The 18,849-nt window shown below is 40.8% G+C and overlaps 1 protein-coding gene across 1 annotated transcript in view; it reads right to left on the reverse strand.

Moving 5' to 3' along the window:
* SUGCT (succinyl-CoA:glutarate-CoA transferase) overlaps positions 1–18,849 on the reverse strand; it is a 650,574-nt gene that overhangs the window by 98,767 nt on the left and 532,958 nt on the right. Inside the window, exon 13 of the mRNA XM_047763177.1 lies at positions 7,501–7,564. Within this exon, the coding sequence (XP_047619133.1) occupies positions 7,501–7,564 (64 nt within the window). The remainder of the gene's footprint in view (positions 1–7,500; positions 7,565–18,849) is intronic.

Below are 18,849 nucleotides of genomic sequence, written 5' to 3' on the forward strand. Positions count from 1 at the left end.
GGATCAACATATTTAAACTTTCTAGAGGGAGAGAAGCGGAAACTTTTGTTTCCCTTTTTCTTTTTCTCTAGTAAAATCTGTGACAGCTTTCCCCCACTGCTGTTATCCATCACACAAGGTAAAACTTTGAGGATTTGTGATTTCAAAAATACCGTCTAATTTTCTCCGTAAATGGAAGAAAAAAATTTAAAATTAACAGGGCAACCTAAAGGCTTACATAGCACGGAAGAGGAAGATTTGTAACCATGCAAGAGACTAGGTGGCCACTCCATTTAATATATGTACCTCGAATGGGGAAAAAAAAGTAAAGAAGTAAAATAAATCTCTCAGATAGCTTCCACAGGTAGCCAGTCTGTCCATATAAAAATGGATATTGCTTTAAATTGTCACAAATCATCTTTTTAGTTATTTTTCTGCTGAGAGATTTTTCCCCTAATCATTATCCAGAAAATGTTTATTCCATATACTTCATTGGCACAGAGGGTGCTGGTTAGATTTTAAATGACAGCATCTTAGCCCTTCAGGAGCTTACAAAAAGATGTTTGAGATCATCATTTATAAAAAGTCTTGCAAAACATTCAGAAATACAGCATGTTAGCTAATCAAATCAAGAATTGCATTCAACTTCTCAAAGAGAAACTATTAAAATCCAAATGTCAAAATTCCAATAATTTGCTTAGCGCTACATTAATTCATAGTGGTGACTGTTCTTCCTTCATCCAACGCCCACTAGCTAAAAATGGAATATGAAATAAGCTAATAAGAATATTAAAATACTTTGGGGAAAAAAAGCCCTTAAAAGTTTTATTTAAAAGAACTTGGAGTTGCTTTCTGAAAAGAGGGATCAGGGGGTCAGCAGGCGAGGGTAATTCAATGGCGCATCACGTCGCATGATAGAAGACACCCTCTCACAGCCCCGACACACTCACCACCCAGATACTCCCCAGAGGTAAGGCTGGAATCACCCACCATGCACATTCATGGGGAGTATCTGAAAAAGGTTGGGTGAGAAACTTTTGGGTTACACATCAGACTCCACGCCTGTGACATCCTTTGAAGTTTGGAACCCAGCACCAAGGCTGTCTTGGCACCGACACAGTCCACAGAAAGATGCTGCGTTCTGCCCTACAGGCCAGAGGCCAGCAGAGTTACAGGAAGAAGATGCAAATGGTGAAGGGCTCGGTGGAAACCGTCATTCCTTTGGAATGTGATAACGAATGTAGGATCTTCCTAATAAGGTCACAAACACGGTGATGCTTATATAATGGCCAATCTCTCATTGAGGAAATGTGGTAGGAACATTCCACATGTAATATTCCTTTTCATTTCGGTAAGCATAGCCAACATGGATTTTTATCCATTTCATAGTTTCAAATTGAAGACATTATAAGTTTTATAAACATTTTCGATGGAGTTAGAAGTGTTTCAGAAGTTACACCGACAAGCAGGCAATGAGAACACGATCAAACCAGGTGTGAGGTTTCTCCCAAGCTCTTCCTCCGGGTCCCCCTCCACCTCCAGATGGTGGAGATCGGAGGCCTTGGCATCCATCTCCCTTACATTTTTTTTTTGTCTTTTGTCTTTTTAGGGCCACACATGTGGCATATGGAGGTTCCCAGGCTAGGGGTCAAATCGGAGCCGTAGCTGCCAGTCTATACCATAGCCATAGCAACACCAGATCTGAGCTGCGTCTGCGACCTACACCACAGGTCACGGCAATGCCGGATCCTTAACCCACTGAGCGAGGCCAGGGATCAAACCCGTGTCCTCATGGATGCCATCAGGTTCAGTTAACCAGTGAGCCATGGCGGGAACTCCTCCCTTACATTTTGATTTGTTTGTGATGTGATTCTTGGCTCTACTTCAGGTCTAATCCCCCTGGCCTCCAGCTACACTCAGCACCTCCGCACCTCTCCCTCAGCCCACGCCAGCCTGGCCCAGCGGACAACAGGCCACAGTTCGCGTGTCCGTTTACATTCCATGCTCAGGGACACTTTTCCTGATCGCACACAGTAGGTGAGGTCTCCCTTAGCTGTGATTTCAGGTCATCCTGTGGCTGTGGCCTCTGGTTCTCCGTGGAAATGCTCATCCCACTTTTCTGAATTTATTATTTGGAATAACAAACGCTTCCCTGCAAACTGTAAGCTCCAAGAGAGACTGGTCCTGGGTACACCCCTATGAGCAGAGCTTCCTATAGCACGTGATACACGGCAGGTCTAGGGAGTTCAGCTGTCTGTGGGTGGGGGTGTGTTTAAGGTTTTAGCACTCAACTCTACATTATCTTGGTTACTTATGAAAAAATTAGTACATTGTGCCCACTGTCCTGACATTTCTGTCACTAAACTAACGATGAACTGCTCCCCTCTCTGGGAACTCAGGGCACCAGTTTACTAAAGCTTGGTAAAGAGAGATACGATGTATTTTCTCATGTATACACTAAAACTAGTAATTAGTTTTCTTTGTATCTGTCTACCTTTAACTGTAAAATAGGTTTTAAAGGTCAAATGAGAGAGTAGTTTAATAAACAGTGTGATAAAAAAGAATGACAGTATGAGCAGAACTACAATTCATATTTAGCAAAAAAGAACATTAACTAGTTTGCATGTTTTAATGATGACACATATACATAAATGAAATTTCTTTCTTACTTGTTTACTACAGATTGGAGGTGGTGGGACGTGATATGAAAAGGGAGCATGTCAAAATAGATATAAACTAATAAAGGAGATAGTTTGGACTCTACTACTTGGTTTCTTTTATTATTTTTGTTTTACGGCCACACCCCCAGTATATGGAAGTTCCCAGGCCAGGAACTGAATCCAAGCTGTAGCTGCGACCTTCGCCACAGTTGTGGCGACCTGGATCCTTTAACCCACTGAGCCAGGCAGGGATTGAACCCATGCCTCCACAGAGACCTGAGCCACTGCAGTCAGATTCTTAACTCACTGTGCCACAGTGGGAACTCTAGGTTATTTTAATATCAGTAATGGTTACAAATAATAGAACAATGTATTAAGTGCTGACGGTAATTTCTAAGTAGCAAACACGAGTGTTGCATTGGTAAAGAATTCCCCATTCCTATTCAAAGTACAGTCAACATTTGTGGACAAATATCTTTAATGTTTTAATCAATTAGATTAAAAATTGTTTTAAAATTAATTAAAATAGGCTCCTATGAATTGAATCTGAGGGAATGTTGTGGATTTATACATCTCTAAAAAGATGCAATAAAAAATAAAAAAGATGCGAGGCAAGTTTCTAATAATGACTAAGATAGGAAATCCTTCAGGCAAATTAGTGCAATGTATAGAAAATTCAGTACTGTTCACAAGAAGCTCATTAGTAACAAAAGATATATAAGTAAGTAGTTTTAATTATGATTTTCATTGTAAATATAAAGATGCAGATACATGTGTAAATCTCTAGAACGTTATTTAAGGAATTCAGAAATGTGGCTCCACTGGCCAGCTCAAAAAAAGTGCAGCATAAAATCACTTTTAACTCTACCTGGCTTTCCTATTTTAGCAGGAAATGAGGCATTGTGGGAGCAACTGAGTTATCTCTGTGGTCTCCCATGAGGATATTCCTTACAAAGAAAGGCAGAACTATCACTGGTAAATAAAATCAATGAAAAGGACAATCCACGGGAAATATTTTAATTATTTACTGATAAGTCCTCTTTGCATTTAATAGCTCTTATCCTGTCTGGATGCCCTCTTACTGGAATTCACTGAATTAAGAGATACAACAGCAACTTCTCATGTGATGTCTACGAGTAGATTTCTCTCTCCCCTTCATGGGGAGTCCAAATGCGCTGCCCTCAAAAGACACTAATTCCAAAAATAATATAAATGCATCTATTTCATCTCATATCAGAGACTTCCTATACTGGCAATTCTATAGAAAGAATAAGGTAGTCACCAAGATAGACACACCAAAAAGATGCTTAAGCCCTATAGAAATTAAAGAAACAAAAATAAATTTTTCCAAGAGAGAAAAAAGAGATTAAAAAGAGATTCCAAAAGGAGATTAAAAAGAAGCTCATGAACTTGGAGAACAGATTTGTGGTTGCCAAGGGGGAGGTGGAGGGAGTGGGATGGACTGGGAGTCTGGGGTTAATAAATGCAAACTAGTGCATTTGGAGTGGATAAGCAATGAGATCCTGCTGTGTAGCAGAGGGAACTATATCTAGTTCACTTATGATGTAACATGATGGAGGACAATGTGAGAAAAAGAATATATATATATATATATATACGTATGACTGGGTTACTTTGCTGTACAGTAGAAATCGACAGAACACTGTAAACCAACTATAATGTAAAAATAAAAGTCATTAAAAAGAGATCTGTAGATCCAAGAGTTTTATTGTGATAAATTGAATTTGGGGCCCTAGTTATTCACCCCTCCTGGTGCTCATGCCTTCACCATATAACTTTGTGGTTTCCCTTAAAAAGATATATTTCCCCAACACTGGGGATACAGTCTAACATTTGTTTTGGCCAGTGAGTTGTGGGCAGAAGGGTCAGCTAGTACTGCAAAAGGTCTTAAGTGGCACTGGGGCTTCTGTTTGCCTTTCTGCTCTTCTGCCATTGCCATGGGAACCGATGAGAGACACATGGAGCAGAACTGGGCCTACTTCACACTGGAGCCAAGCCCAGCCAGCACTGCACCTAGAAGCAAAGCCATCAGGCAAGCCGGCCTAGACTGGCCAACCCCCACCCAGTCCACATGCAGGGAAGAAATAAATGATTGTGTCTGAATGTCAGTGAAATTCTGTGGTTGGCTGTTACACAGCATTATTGTGAGCATAGCTAACTGATACACTTATAAGTTAAACTGAGTAAAAGGAGTATTGTTCCCCTTTAGGAATCTGAAAAAAAAAAAAAAATCCCTCTTCCTGAGACTGATTATTTATTTATTTACCAGCAAAGTCAGTAAATTCACATCCAACTGATTGAGAGATTGTTACGCCCAATGAGTTCATTCTAGGTTGGCCTCTGACTTACTTTTTTCTTGTTATCATGCTAACAACTGTATTACCTCTCAAATGTTTACCTTATCCTCTGATGGGGTGGGGATATCAATGATGGTAAGACCTCATCTGCAAACTTGCAGAATTAAACTAGATCAGAGGTTCTTCTACTGTTCTTTAGGGCCCATGGTTCCAAGGAGGTGTCTGGAGGACTGTGGCATGACGAAAGCAGGGGGAAAGGTAAAGAGCTGGAGTGCTAACTTAGTTATCACAAAATTTGCCTTTGATCTATTGCAGACAGAGAAACTTCATTTGAAAAAATCACTTCCAGTGTTTAAAATTAAAGCGAAAAACTACTGGACAAAAGGCTTTTTTAAGTCTTCTCATACTAAAAGAGCTACGATTATTTATTTTGTTTTGACTACCCCCTTCTCTTCATCACTATTACATGTGACCCTAATGTAAGATACCAGCCATCCCTTGAAGTCCTGTAATAACTTTCTAACTTGACCCCTGCTTTAAGTTATAACTTGTGTCATCTCACTCCCCTGCTTAAAACTAGAGTAAAGCTAAACTTAGTGGAGCCTCCAGGCTCTGCTTCTCTCTTCAGTCTCAATCCCCACCCCTCTTTCCCCACTGTTCATTCTGGTTGAAAACATCCCCAGCTCCTTCTCACTTGGACCCTCTGCTGGAAGGCTCTTTCCCTTTTCAAAAGCCATCTTCCAATCATCCTTTAGTTCTCAGTGTCTAAGTCATCCTCTCAGAGAGACTTACTCTAATCAGCCCAATCCAATGAGGGTCTTTTCTGTCCTCATTCTTCTCTGTGACAGCACACTGTCCATTCCCCTTCTTTGCACTTATCATGACTTACAGTTATAGGAACCTTTGTTTGTTGCTTTTATTATATGGCTTTCCATTGAGCATAAGTTCCACATGGCCAAGGCCAAGTTACCTGGTTTATTTTTGCATTCCCAGGACCCAAAGCCGGGCACAAAATATATGCACAATGACATAAATGAATAAATGACTTTTTTAGCTTTTATCTACATGCATTTTTCCCACTACTTTTATTTTTTCCTTTTTAGTTATTTTTCTGGCTGCAGCCATGGCATGTGGAGTTCCCAGGCCAGGGATCGAACCTGTACCACAGCAGTGACCCAGGTTGCTGCAGTGATAATGCTCCATCTTTAACCCGCTGGGCCATAAGGGAACTCCCTCACTGCTTTTCTACACCATATTACATTTCCCTGTTAACATGCGATCCCAGTCTCTGATACGCTGATACCTGCTCTCTTGTAGTTACGACCTCCCTCAATTCATGTATAATGTTCCTTATACTCCTGAATATCAGAATTTTCCCCTTTAATTTGCTTCATTCATCACACTTCCCTCTTCTTATTCCTTTCTTTGGTCAATGGCCATGATCTGCTCTGTTCTGGGACATTATTACCCAGCTGATCCCAAATCTTACAAGTGGACTAAAAGTAGACCCAACTTAACAACAGAAGTTATTCAATAAATGAGATCTGATACCTAGAGAAGTAAATACTTATGTCATTTGACCGAGGTAGCTGATTGGGGGAATACCCAAATTTCAAGCAAGGCGACCAGGATAGAGTCTCAGGAAAACAATGACCAAAGTTATATTCTAACTAATTCCATTACTCTCTATCAGAAGAAAAGAAAAAAAAAAAGAAGTGTATGATTTGTGTATAGTCTAGAAAACAGGGACCCATTGGATGAGAATGTGGAGTGTCTTTCCAGCAATGCCCAGAGGGAGACAGCAGATCTGAGGAACGGTAATATCATGGTCACGAGAGAAGCAAAGTCTATAGGAGGAAATTAGTTGGTCACAAGCTCTCACTAGAGTTTGGATGCTCTGAGAGCAGGCATGAGTCTTCTGGTTCCTGGAAAGACCACTCTCCCCAGAAGAGGAAAAGTTTCCATTTTGGCTTAGGCCAGGATGTCTTCAGTGAGTTTGTTCAGTATGAGGCAACTTATAAAAACTCAATATATTCTGGGTTTACAGAAAACATGAGTTTCTTAATCTACAAAACTAAGATTCATACCTAAGCCGTAGCTCAGAACAACAACAGCAACAAAGTCCTGGCCTGAGCAGTCAGTAGACTTGCTGGGCCACCACCTCTCTCCTCTCGAGCCGGGCTTGCTTTCTCATTCTCAGCCGAACCAAGAGTAATTTCCTAACACGTTCCATATCCATTTGTCGGCGATGACACAAAGCACTCGTGAGCACGTGATCGCACAGAATGGAGTTGGGAGATATAAGCCTTTTTTTTTTTTTTTTTTTGTCACCCAGACAATCTGACATTCATTGGAGTGAAGACACAAGTCCACCGCCTCAGCAAACATGCTTGTGGGCGTGACTCTAGGGCTCCCCTTTAGTCCAAAAGGAAAAGTTGGGATAATGTCTTGACAAGTGGCTCAGGGGGCCACCAGCTACCTGCAGTGATCAGGACAGGGAAGAGTTAATGAAGGAAGTGAAGAGGAAAATAAAATGTTCAAACCTGGAACTGATATCTTCCCCGCAGTTGGATGCTTCATCTCCATGATGAGGCCATTGTGTACCACCTTAAAAGGTAAAACAGAGAGAAAAATAACTTACAAACTAAAATGCTCTTCAGACTCAAGGGATATGGAAAGCCACCTGTTCAGCCTGTTGAGGAAAGAAGGCTACTGCAAAACACAGAGATATCTGAAATGTAACTTTGAAAGTAATTACTTGTTCGAGGTTAGCGTTTCCACCTTGTATGAAAAACCAGGTAAAGCCAAAAAGAATTAGAAGGCTCAAGGGCTCGCAAACTCCATCCTGATAAAGTCTTCCCACTCTTAAAAACGTTACTTGCTCCTAAAGGCAGGGTGTGAGTTCCTCCCTTTAATCTGTGTTTAGTCCTCTAGTTATTTAAGCTCAGCCTCTTCCTGCATTGACTCACACAGCATCTGGCCAAGGTCACTGCAGGAGGACAGAATGGGAGGAACCAGGGCATGGAACACAAGAGCCCACTGCAGTGGCTCATGTTCTCCTGGCTGTTTATTCAGCACAAGGTGTGGAAAGTCAGTCCAGTTTGAAAGGTGAATCAGAGTGTCCAGAAGGCCCAGTGACCGCTGGAAGTGGACAGATCGGAGCTCCGGAGATAAGCAAGGAGCGGAGCCAGCTGACAGGGAGCCCAGAGGGGCCCAGGTCAGAGGCCTGGGCAGGAGACTGAATCCAGAGGTGCTTTCAGTGGCGAAGAGGTCTTCATTCTAAGACCAGGTTTCACAACGCGGACTCCACTGCCCTTGAGTCAGTGGGGAGGAGCAACCTGAGGAAAAACGAGCCAGAACCCCATTCTAGAAGGCTGACTCGGTTCTCCCGCACCGGACCTAGAGAGGTGTCTGGTGTCCTACCAAGAATACAAGGTAGGCTGACTTCGGGGCTAAGAATCAAGGCAGTTATCAAGTGTCCAACCAGCAGAAATGTGACTTGATGCTGAATTGCTTGGCGACGGAAACGGAGCTACTCAAATCCTTGGCATGGAGAGTCTGAAGCTCTCCCATGGGATGGATGGGAAGACAAAATCTGCCAGAGATCAAGCGCCCGCCAACTGTGGGCAGAGGAGGAGATTCTAGAACATGAGGTGAATTATTAGAGACAAAGTGTTCTGTCGTGCACCAATGAAAATGCTACCAAGGCGTCTTCTTTTGTTCCTTTGGTATTTAGCAACTGGGGGCTACCTGCGTAAATGCTTTCCAAGAACCCCCAAATTCAATGTATTATAACTGGTACTGGATCTATAGTGACTTATATACAAATCATGCTCCACCCGCACTAAGTGCAGAGCTCCTGTTCCACACGCGAATCTGAAGGACAGCAGTATTTCTGTGTACAGTGACCATGATTTCATGCTAAAATCCCAAAGAGTAACAGCTATGGCATTCTGAACTTCAGGTAAAAGCAAGCTTTGCCTATCCGTATCCTTATAGTAATCTTTCCACAGAGCAAAAGGGTATGAAATAAACTGATAAAAATGTTTTCGCACGTGGAAAACTCAGTGAAAGAGGTCACATTTCTCGGGTTTTATCCATTTCCAGTGAGCTTATTGGTCACATTATGGAGTAAGCCACCACCAGACAACCTCCTGGGTGACTTTTTAGGGTGAGAACAGTGAGTCTGCTCTTAATATTCTGGCTTCCACTGTTTTCTTTAGGGATGGTCACCACTTTGGGGGCTGATGCTCTTTATACAACCAGGTCAAACCCCCTCGTTAAGGGTGATGTCACGTCAGAAGGAGAGCCTTTCTAGGGATGCCTTGTCATTCTTTTGGAATCACCAGCTTTGCACCCGAGCGCTGGCCAGAGAAAATTCTTGCTGGTGTTAGAACTGTGCTATAATTTAATCCTGGTGTGGCTCATTCTCAGCACCCGCCCAGCACAGCCTCCTCCTTTGTGGGGGTGGGGGCTAAATGCCAACGCGAGGTGCTAAATCTCAGTTCTACTGAGGACAGGAACAAAAATACCACGCTAAATTTCACTCGAAACAATTATCTGCACACTGAATCATTCCTCTCTTCTCGTATCTCTGTTGCCCTCCTGACTACCTCTTTGTAATAAGACTGCAGTGCTACTCACAAAAGACAAAAGTGAGTGTTCTTAGCTAAATATAACCTAACTGATAGTGTTCAAATTAATTAACGCTGAATTTTAATCATGAAGCAGACGTGAAGTGTCAAACGCGAAAGGGTAGTTGGTAAAGGTCAAGGGACATACGTCAAAGTTTTGACAAGCAAAAGCTGGCAGTTGATTGAAGGGGTTCGCGGAAGCGGCTGTGGAGTGCACTTGCTTCGGCCCTGACCGCACTGTGGTCTCCACGTGATATGCCCACCATGAAACTTTCGCATCTAACCGTATCAACTCCCTTTGCATGGAACATTGTTCCCTTTTGAGCAGAAATAGAAATTCTTCGGCTTGCAAAAGCAGGTAACTGCAGTTTCTCATTTGCTCTAGTATTTGTGCAATGATGAGGCAAATGGGCTCGTGCGAGCCCCCATCTTCAGAAGGAACTGACTTCTTCGCCGGCTTGGTTGCCACCCACTTTTCTCTGTGAAATCTGAGGTCCACGACACTCGTAGGCTTTCTGCGTGAACCAGGTCAGAAGATCTCAGTGACAATGCTGTGCCTGGAAACCCCGCCTGATCACTTGGCATCTTGGAAAACTCTCCAGCCTTCGTTGCGGGGCACGTCCTGCTCTGCTTAATCACATGTTCCTGGACCTCAGAACCCAGGCAGCCTGTCTGGATTTTAACATAACTCTCTCTTGGACTTTGGGCCTGGGTCCCATCCTAACTGCACCAGAAATGTAGGGACGGCCGTGCACCACCGTTTGTAAGACACTCCTTCAGAAAGCACTACTAAATGCTCCCGTTTCCTTTTCTCATCCAGGTGCAACCACCCAATCTCTAGCTCCTAAATCTAGAAAATCAAATGGAAAAACGTTTCCTTTTTCTGGCCACTAACAATAGAATGGGGGCCTCAGGCTTCGGGGCCTTCAACTGCCATTTTCCCTTAAGGACATTTCATGCCTGGAACCTCAGTCTGGACATTCCAAATATTCTTTCTTGCCTATTTAATTATTTTAAAAGAAGGCCAGGGACCTGGTGTGGATTTTGTGCTTCTTTTGTGTCTTTTATCCTCCTTAGCTCCTTCATGGCTTGGTAGCTCTTCAAAATTTCATTTCTTCTTGAAATTTCAAAACCCTATTCTTGACAAGAATAAAATTGGAGACAGTGCACCAACCTCTTTAGCAAAGTATCAGACCTATTTAAAATAAGGTCTCTCTTTCTTATTCAAGAGGTTTACAGATTGACAGCCTAATGGCACAGTTAAATGGTGATGTATTAATGAGGGGAAAGAGCAAAATGTATACCTTAAAGTGATGTGGGAAATAAAAGTTTAAGTGAAAGTAAGAAAGTCTTTTTATAAAGTCCTATGGCAGGAGTGGCAGGAAGAAGTCTGTCATGTAGCACTAGCAAGAAAAGAATGTAAAAAAAAAATTAAAAATAAAAATCAATACGTCGTATACAGGCAGTGAGAATCTCTATGGAAGGCGAGATATCTGATCCAAGAGTAGAATTAGCAAGTGATACTCGAACTACAGAGACAGCGTGTGCCAGGATTAAATGATGGACACAGCGGATAGGTGCAAAGACCACTTCAAAAGTCAACATGAACACCATCAGCGACATTAACGACGACTCACCACCACTCGCGATGGACAGACACCACCCGTTCATGCTACTGACAAACACCGTAGAGTACCTACGTACCAGACGGTAGGACATGGTTAGGAGTAAAAAGATGAATGAACTGACATTCAAAGTGCCTGTAATTGGAAGGCAGGCAATAAGAGACCTGAGCCAACTTTTATAACTCAGTTTAAGTTCCATAACAAAGAAGTCAGACTCAATGGGCAATGAGAAACTCTGTCTATCCTTGGAAGGAACCTGAAAGATGAGGTCAAGGGGGTTAGTGGAAGTCACAGAACAAAGATGATATGGAAATAAAATACCAGGTTAACAATTACAGTGGTAACTTACAATGTGATATAATAACAACAGCTATTACTCAACAAAACTCCGCAGGGGCCAGGCATTACGTTAGGAGCCTTACCTCCATTTAATCTTCTTACTGAGAGAATTAACCCGAGGAGGTAGGAATCGCTATCACCTGCATTTCTACTGAGAAAGTGATGGAAGCCTAAAGAGGTTAAGTACTCAGCCACGGTTTCATAATTAATGAGTGGCTGACCTTGAATTATAATTTACACATGTCTAATCCTAAACTCTTAGCCAGCTGGAGACTTAATAAAAGAAAAAAAGAGATGAGCCTAATTTGATTTATCATTAAAATAGCTGATATGGTCAACTCTGTAAAACAAATTAGTCAATTCATTGGGGAAAAAAAAAAAAACCTGTCAAACAGATTACTTGGCACCACGCAGCCCAATGAATTAATCAACTGGACTGCTCCCTTCTAGGAAGCCAAGGAGGTTCTGGCTACCGCCGACACGAAGGCCGTGGAAAGAGGAAGGACTTTTGGCCCCAGCCTAGCGCAGATTTTGAAGGGATAGACCTAGAGGGTAACCTTGGGGAAGTCATTTAAGTCCCCTCTGAGGCTCAGAGTCTTCCTCGGCCAAAAGGAGACAGTGACAGCTCCTACTCAGGAGTTTGTAAGGACTACGCGAGATGAGAAGCGTAACGCAGTGAGCATGGTGCCTTGGACAGAGTAGCTCAAAATAAGCGGCAACTGTGAACCATTATCGATAGACTAGGTTCAAACTCTGGCTCCTCCAAGGACGAACCATGTGGCTTTGGGGCACATTCATTCATGCAACAAAGAAATGTTAAATGTATTAACGGTAATGACTAATAATAAGTATTAAGGGCACACTAATGTGCTGGGCATTGTTAAATGCTAAGGAAAAAACTGGGTCATAGAACAAGCAAGGTCATCCTTGTCCTCGAGATGCTTATAAACCTATAAGCTGAATTCAATGGTCTATTACGATTGCATGATATCCGTTTAGTTCTCTGCTACACTTCCGGTGCCTTGAACATCATCTGAGACTATGTGGTAGGTGACCAATAATATTTTATAGGATTTACTGAATTAAATTTATTTATTTATTTTATTTTATTAAGTAGCAAGCGTCTCCAGTTGGTTTCATTATTGTATGGGAGGGAGAGTTGGAGGGAGTTCTCTATTTTAAGTTTTGAATAAGTCCCTCAAGTTCTTTAGACACAAAACTGTTTCCTAGGTTTCCAATTTCCCTACTTTTAGGAACTTAGTTATCAAGTTCCACTGCTGCGCTGCAATCTCCTCAGTTTCTTAAAGCTTTCCAGGTGATCTTGAGTCTGTCCTAGATAGTGCGCAACTCTGAAGTCATTCCAGATGCCCTGCTGAGAAGCTCTGCAAAGATCACGGCCATTAACCGCGAAGAAAATCCAAAAAGGATGACCTATGAATTCAGCAGAAACAACTCGGGCACGCACGTGATACGTGTAAAGTAAATCTATACTTGAAGAAAATAATCATAGCATTCTTCTTCATTGGGAAAACTCAGAAAACAGTGTCCAAAACATGCAGTAATATCTTAGGAAGAAAAAAAATCACTGGCATAATCTCATTTATTGTACCGAACATTTTATCAATGTGGTCATTCCTTTAACTTAATAGAGAACAACCTTGAAAGAATATTGGAAAAATTGCATAACTGAAGGCATAACTTACAATTAAAAAGTTGAAAGTTAATTCAACTCTTTCTAAAAACCATGACTACAAAAGATGCAAAAAAAACCCCCACATAATTTCACTTAAAAATTGGCATGTAATCTCCTAATTTTACTTACATAATGGAAATCAGATTTAAATGCTGACATTTTTGGTTTTCTTATTTCTTTTGAACCAATTACTGTAACCTAACTTTCTTGGTGGAGCTAACAGTGCACATGACACAGACTTTCCCTCTTTTCTCTAATTAAAATATGAATATTAATCCTTCAAAGAGGTGTTACAATATATACTATAATTTGAGTCTTGATAAAATGACCACCCAGGCACCCAACCTCAGCTTAAGACATAAAACATTATCAAAGTGCTTAAAGCCCCAAGTTTGCTCCTTCCTCCACCTCCTACAATCATGCTCCTGGATGGTTTTTTAATCATTTCTTTACTTTTTTATACTTGTACTCCATATTCACATATCTCTAAAAATTTAGTGCTTGCTCTCGTTTAGTTATAATATTTGTATCAGTGAAATCAGGAGTATGTATTCTTCCCTGACTTGCTTTTTGTCTTAACACTGTTGGCGAGATTCATCTACTTTGAAGCTGTGGTCATGGGCCAGTTATGGCCATTGATGTGAAGTATGCCATTATATAAACCTAGCATAATTTATTAATTCGCTCTGCTCTTATGTTGTTTCCAGTTATTTCACCATGACAAGCAATGCTGCTATTGTTAACCCGTCTCTTCATGCAATATATACCTAGAGCTAGAATGGCTAAGAATTAGAGCCCATGCATCTCAACTCGTTAGGTAATTTATTTTTCTAAATGGTTTACCAACCATTCCCACCAGAAGTGGATATTATTTTCAGTTGCTTTACATTGCATTTCTTTGACTACATTTTCTCTGCCTAATAGCTATTTATATTTCCTCAGGGAAATGCTTAAGTCATGTGCATGTTTTGCTATTGTCTTTTTTTTTCTTATTGATTCATAGAGTTCTTTACATATTCTGGTTATGAATCCTTCATCGGAACATAAATCAAAAACACTATGGCTTTATTTCTCACTCACTTGTTGATGAAACAAATCAAATGGGACTTAAACAAATGGAGATGCATACCATATTCTTGGATTGGAAGACTCAAGAGAGTAGAGATGTCAGTTCTCTACAAATTAATCTATATGTCTAATGCAATTCTTACCAAAATCCCCGTAAAGTTTTCCATACATTTAAAAAAGTTCATCCTAAAATTCATTTGGAAAGACACAGGCCCTAGCATAGCTTAAATGATCAAGTGAAAGGGAATGAGCCTACCTGATAATGAAGTGTACTATATAGTCAGCACACACTATACAGCTGCTAAAAGAATATGGTATTGGCAGAGGGATAAACACATTAATCAGAACTCAAACATATATCCACACAGATACACCCAAATAATTTCTAACAAAGTGTAGACACGGTGGAGGAAGGACAGACTCTTCAACAAGTGGTACTGGAACAAGAGGAAAAAATAAATAAAACCGTAACCCAAATCTCATCTCGTAACTCATACAAAAATTAACTCAACATGGATCATGGACTTCCATAAAACCTTAGAAAAACATTTGCTCTTGCTCTGCAAAATATTGTATTAAGGGGATGAAAAAAGCCAAGACTTGGGGAAATATTTGCAAGCAATATATCTGACAAAGGACTGGTATCTAGTGTGCATGCGTGTGTGTATGTGTGTGTGTGTGTGTGTGTATCACCTCTTACAACAGCAAAAAAAAAAATCTAATTAGAAAATAGGCAAAAAACATAAGCAGACATTTCACTAAAGAGGATATACTGATGGCAAATAAGTACACGAAAAGATGTCTAATATTAACCATTAGGGAGACATAAATTAGAAGCACATTGAGATATTACAATACATCTGTCAGAATGGCTACAATTTTAAAGTGACGTCAACACGGGCAAAGAGAAACTGGATCATACATTTGTGGTGAGAATGTAAAATGGTATTACCGTTGTGGAAAACAGTTTGGCAGTTAAAAACAAAAACAAAAACTAAACTTGCAGCTGCATCCAACCCACGAGTCACATGCCTGAGCATTTAGCCCTGATATAGGATATGTTCCTACAAAAACCTGCACTTCAGTGTTTATAGACCTTTATTTGCAACAGCCAAAAACTGGAAACAACACAGATGTCCTTCAACCAGTGAATCACTAAGCCAACTGTGATACATCTATGTTAAGAAACATTCCTAGGCAATAAAAAGGCGTAGACTCTTGATTCATACACACAACCTGTATGAATCTTGAGGGACTTATACTGAGTGAAGAAGGCCAGTCCCTGAAGGTTACATAGTGTATAATTGCATTTACATACCACTCTTGAAATGATAAAGTACCAGAAATAAAGAACAGCTTAGTGACAAAGGTTAGAGGCGCGATGGGAGTGGAGAAGAGGGGAGTGGGTGTGCCTTTACAAGGGTAACAAGAGGGATTCCTGGGATGGAACTGCTCTGTATCTTGACTGTATCCATGTCAGTATCTTGGGTGGATGCTGCATTCTAGAAGCCGTGTAAAGGTGTGTGAGGTCTCTCTGCATTATTTCTTACAATGGCACAAGAATCTACAGTTATCTCAAACCAAAACTTTTCTCTTTAAATGTTTTAAATGTGGGTTTCCATATTTTGTCTTTTGACGAACTGGAATTGAATTTTGTGTATAAGGTGAAAGGGAATTCAATTTCATTTTTTCCCCTTAGAGTGATTTTTGAGCAGTCCTTCCTCTCCTCACGAATCTGCAATACTAGCTCTGTTGTAGGTCATTTCTACACACAATGGGTTCTTTATTCCGTCCTAAGGGTGTGTCTATCTACCCCAATACTGCGCTGACTAAATCACCATGGCTTTATCATAAGTACCAGTGTTTCACTTGTCAAGGTCTTTGCTCCACTCCTGCCTTGTCCCTTGTTTCAGGGGCTCCTGCCCCTTTACTCTTCTCCATAAATTTCAGAGTCAGCCAGTCAAATTCCAGGAAAACCCTATTGGGCAGACATAATACCCTTAACAGTATGTCTTTACTCTCCACGAAACATTTGCTGTAAATTCTTCCATTTATTTAAGTCATTTTTAATATTTTATAAAGTGTGAACATTTTTTCATAAAGGATTTGCACAATTTTCATTAGCTTTATCCCAAAAAAACACTCCATTTTAACTGATATGGTGTGGCTCTTGAAACCTGCAGTATTTATCTTATTATTTCTTTCTCTTTTAACCGGAGGATTTAGTGCATTTACACGAACTGAGATTACCAAAACGTTTGAATTAATTTCTAGCATCTTACTTAGTGCCGTCATCTGCTCCAGCATTAAAAGAAAAATCCCGTCTTGCCTTGACTGAGATTATTTTTTGCCCATTTACTAGTTTGGAAGATATGCATCTATACTTTCTCTATCCTTTTCCTCTAGAAATGTTAACATGCGTATTTAACGTAAAATAAACACTTGATCAGTACATGGGCAGTTATCGTCATGCCAATGTATATGCCATGCATTCCCAAACTCTCTCAGTTCCTGGTGTTAGCATCTCAGTAATTTTTTCACAGTTCCCCTAGGCAAAAAGAATTGTTTGTTTTATTAAGTGAGTATGTCAAAATACCTTCCTTGCATTTGTTCCCTAATAACTCAGTAGCCATTTGAAAAAAAAGTAATAGGCATTAGTTGAAAAGAAAGATAATTTTATTTCATTCTTCAATAATCACAATTACAGCATATGTGCCCTTGTTAGACACTGAGCCACTTCTCGATCTTGAAATAAAATTGAATGCTTTCATTTTTATTTCTTGTTTCATACTGATTTTCTCCTGGTATTTTTTTTTCCCCAGAAACAGCCACCCAAGAATCCAGTTTCAAGATACCTGACGTGATCAAAAGGAACGTAGTGTGATTCAGTGCTGAAATCATTAACTACCTTGAACTACGCTCCCACGCCGTGTCAAGAGACGTTGCTGTGTCCCTTCGAAAACGTGACTATCTCTGGCATATCCCTGTGATGCCCTGGGAAGCCCTGGGGCCTGAGTATGTGGACCAGCAACAGTAATTACAGGTTGTTGTTCAATGTTTTGGTTCTATCTCTTTTTTTAATTCAAAAATTAGACATTATTACTGTTGTTACTAAAGCCAATGTTTTTCTTTTCACATCTACTAGATTTTTGTTGCTCACTTTTTTTTTTTTTTAAATCAGAGGACTTCCTTCCACGGTTGTACTCCCTCTTCCTGCAGGATGTTCATTAGAATTTCTGTAGTCGGGAGTTCCCATCATGGCTCAGCAGAAATGAATCTGACTAGTAATGTGGCTGTGGCTGTGGCTGTGGCGGAGGCCAGCAGCTATAGCTCCGATTCGACCCCTAGCCTGGGAACTTACATGTGCTGCAGTTGCGGCCCTAAAAAGACAAAAAAACAAAAAACAAAAAAAAAAGAAGAAGAAGAAGAAGAATTTCCATAGTCATCTGTTCACAGTAAATTTCCTTGTTTTTGTTTTTGTTTTGTTTTTGTCTTATGAGGGCCACACTTGCGGCATATGGAGGTTCCCAGGCTAGGGGTCCAATCCGAGCTGCAGCTGCCAGCCTACACCACAACCACGGCAATGCGGGATCCAAGCCTCATCAGCGACCTACACCACAGCTCATGGCAACGTCCTATCCTTAACCCCCTGAGAGAGGCCAGGGATCGAACCCGCAACCTCATGGTTCCTAGTTGGAGTCGTTTCTGCTGTGCCACAGGCGGGCACTCCTCCTTGGTTTTTATCTTCTTAGAAGTTATTTTGCCCTCATTCTGAAAGATAGTTGTACTGTTACACATTTCTAAGCGGACAGGTTTTTTTGTTTTGTTTTGTTTTGTTTTGTTTTTTCTGTTGGCACATTGATGATATTATTCTAGGGTCATGTGGTCTTCGTTGTTGTTTCAAGAAGTTGGCAGTTGGTCTAATTTCCATTTCTTTGTATGTACAGATCTTCCTCAACCTGTGATACTGTTACATCCTGATAAAGTCATCAAAGTTAAAAATGCATTTAACACACCTCCCCTACCTACCAAACATCATAGCTGAGCCGAGCCTGCCTTGAATGTGCTCAGGACATTTACATTAGCCTACAAAATCATCTAACGAATGCCCATTTTATAATACAGTGTTGACTGTTCAACGTGATCTATTGACTATCGGACTGAAAGTGAAATACAGACTGCTTGACTGGGTGCAGAGTGGTTGTAACTATATCTATTATTTACCCTCTTGGTCCTGGGGCTGACTTGGGGCCGTATTTGCTGCCGTTGCCCAGCATCACACGAAAGTTACCTACTGCCTATCCCTGGCCCAAGAAAAGGTCAAAGTTCAAAATTCAAAGTGTGTGTTCTACTGAATGCCTATCACTTTCACCCCATCCTAAGTCAAAAAATCTTAAGTGAATCCATCATAAGCAGGGACAGTCTTTAATCTGATTCCCCCTGCCCCCAGCCTTGCTGGCTAATTGAAAAACCTTGATGTTTTCGGTTTTCTACCGTCATTGTAGGACTCAATTGCCTTTCTATGTAATCTAA

Source organism: Phacochoerus africanus, chromosome 16 (genome assembly GCF_016906955.1).
Source record: "Phacochoerus africanus isolate WHEZ1 chromosome 16, ROS_Pafr_v1, whole genome shotgun sequence".
NCBI classification, from domain to species: Eukaryota; Metazoa; Chordata; class Mammalia; order Artiodactyla; family Suidae; genus Phacochoerus; species Phacochoerus africanus.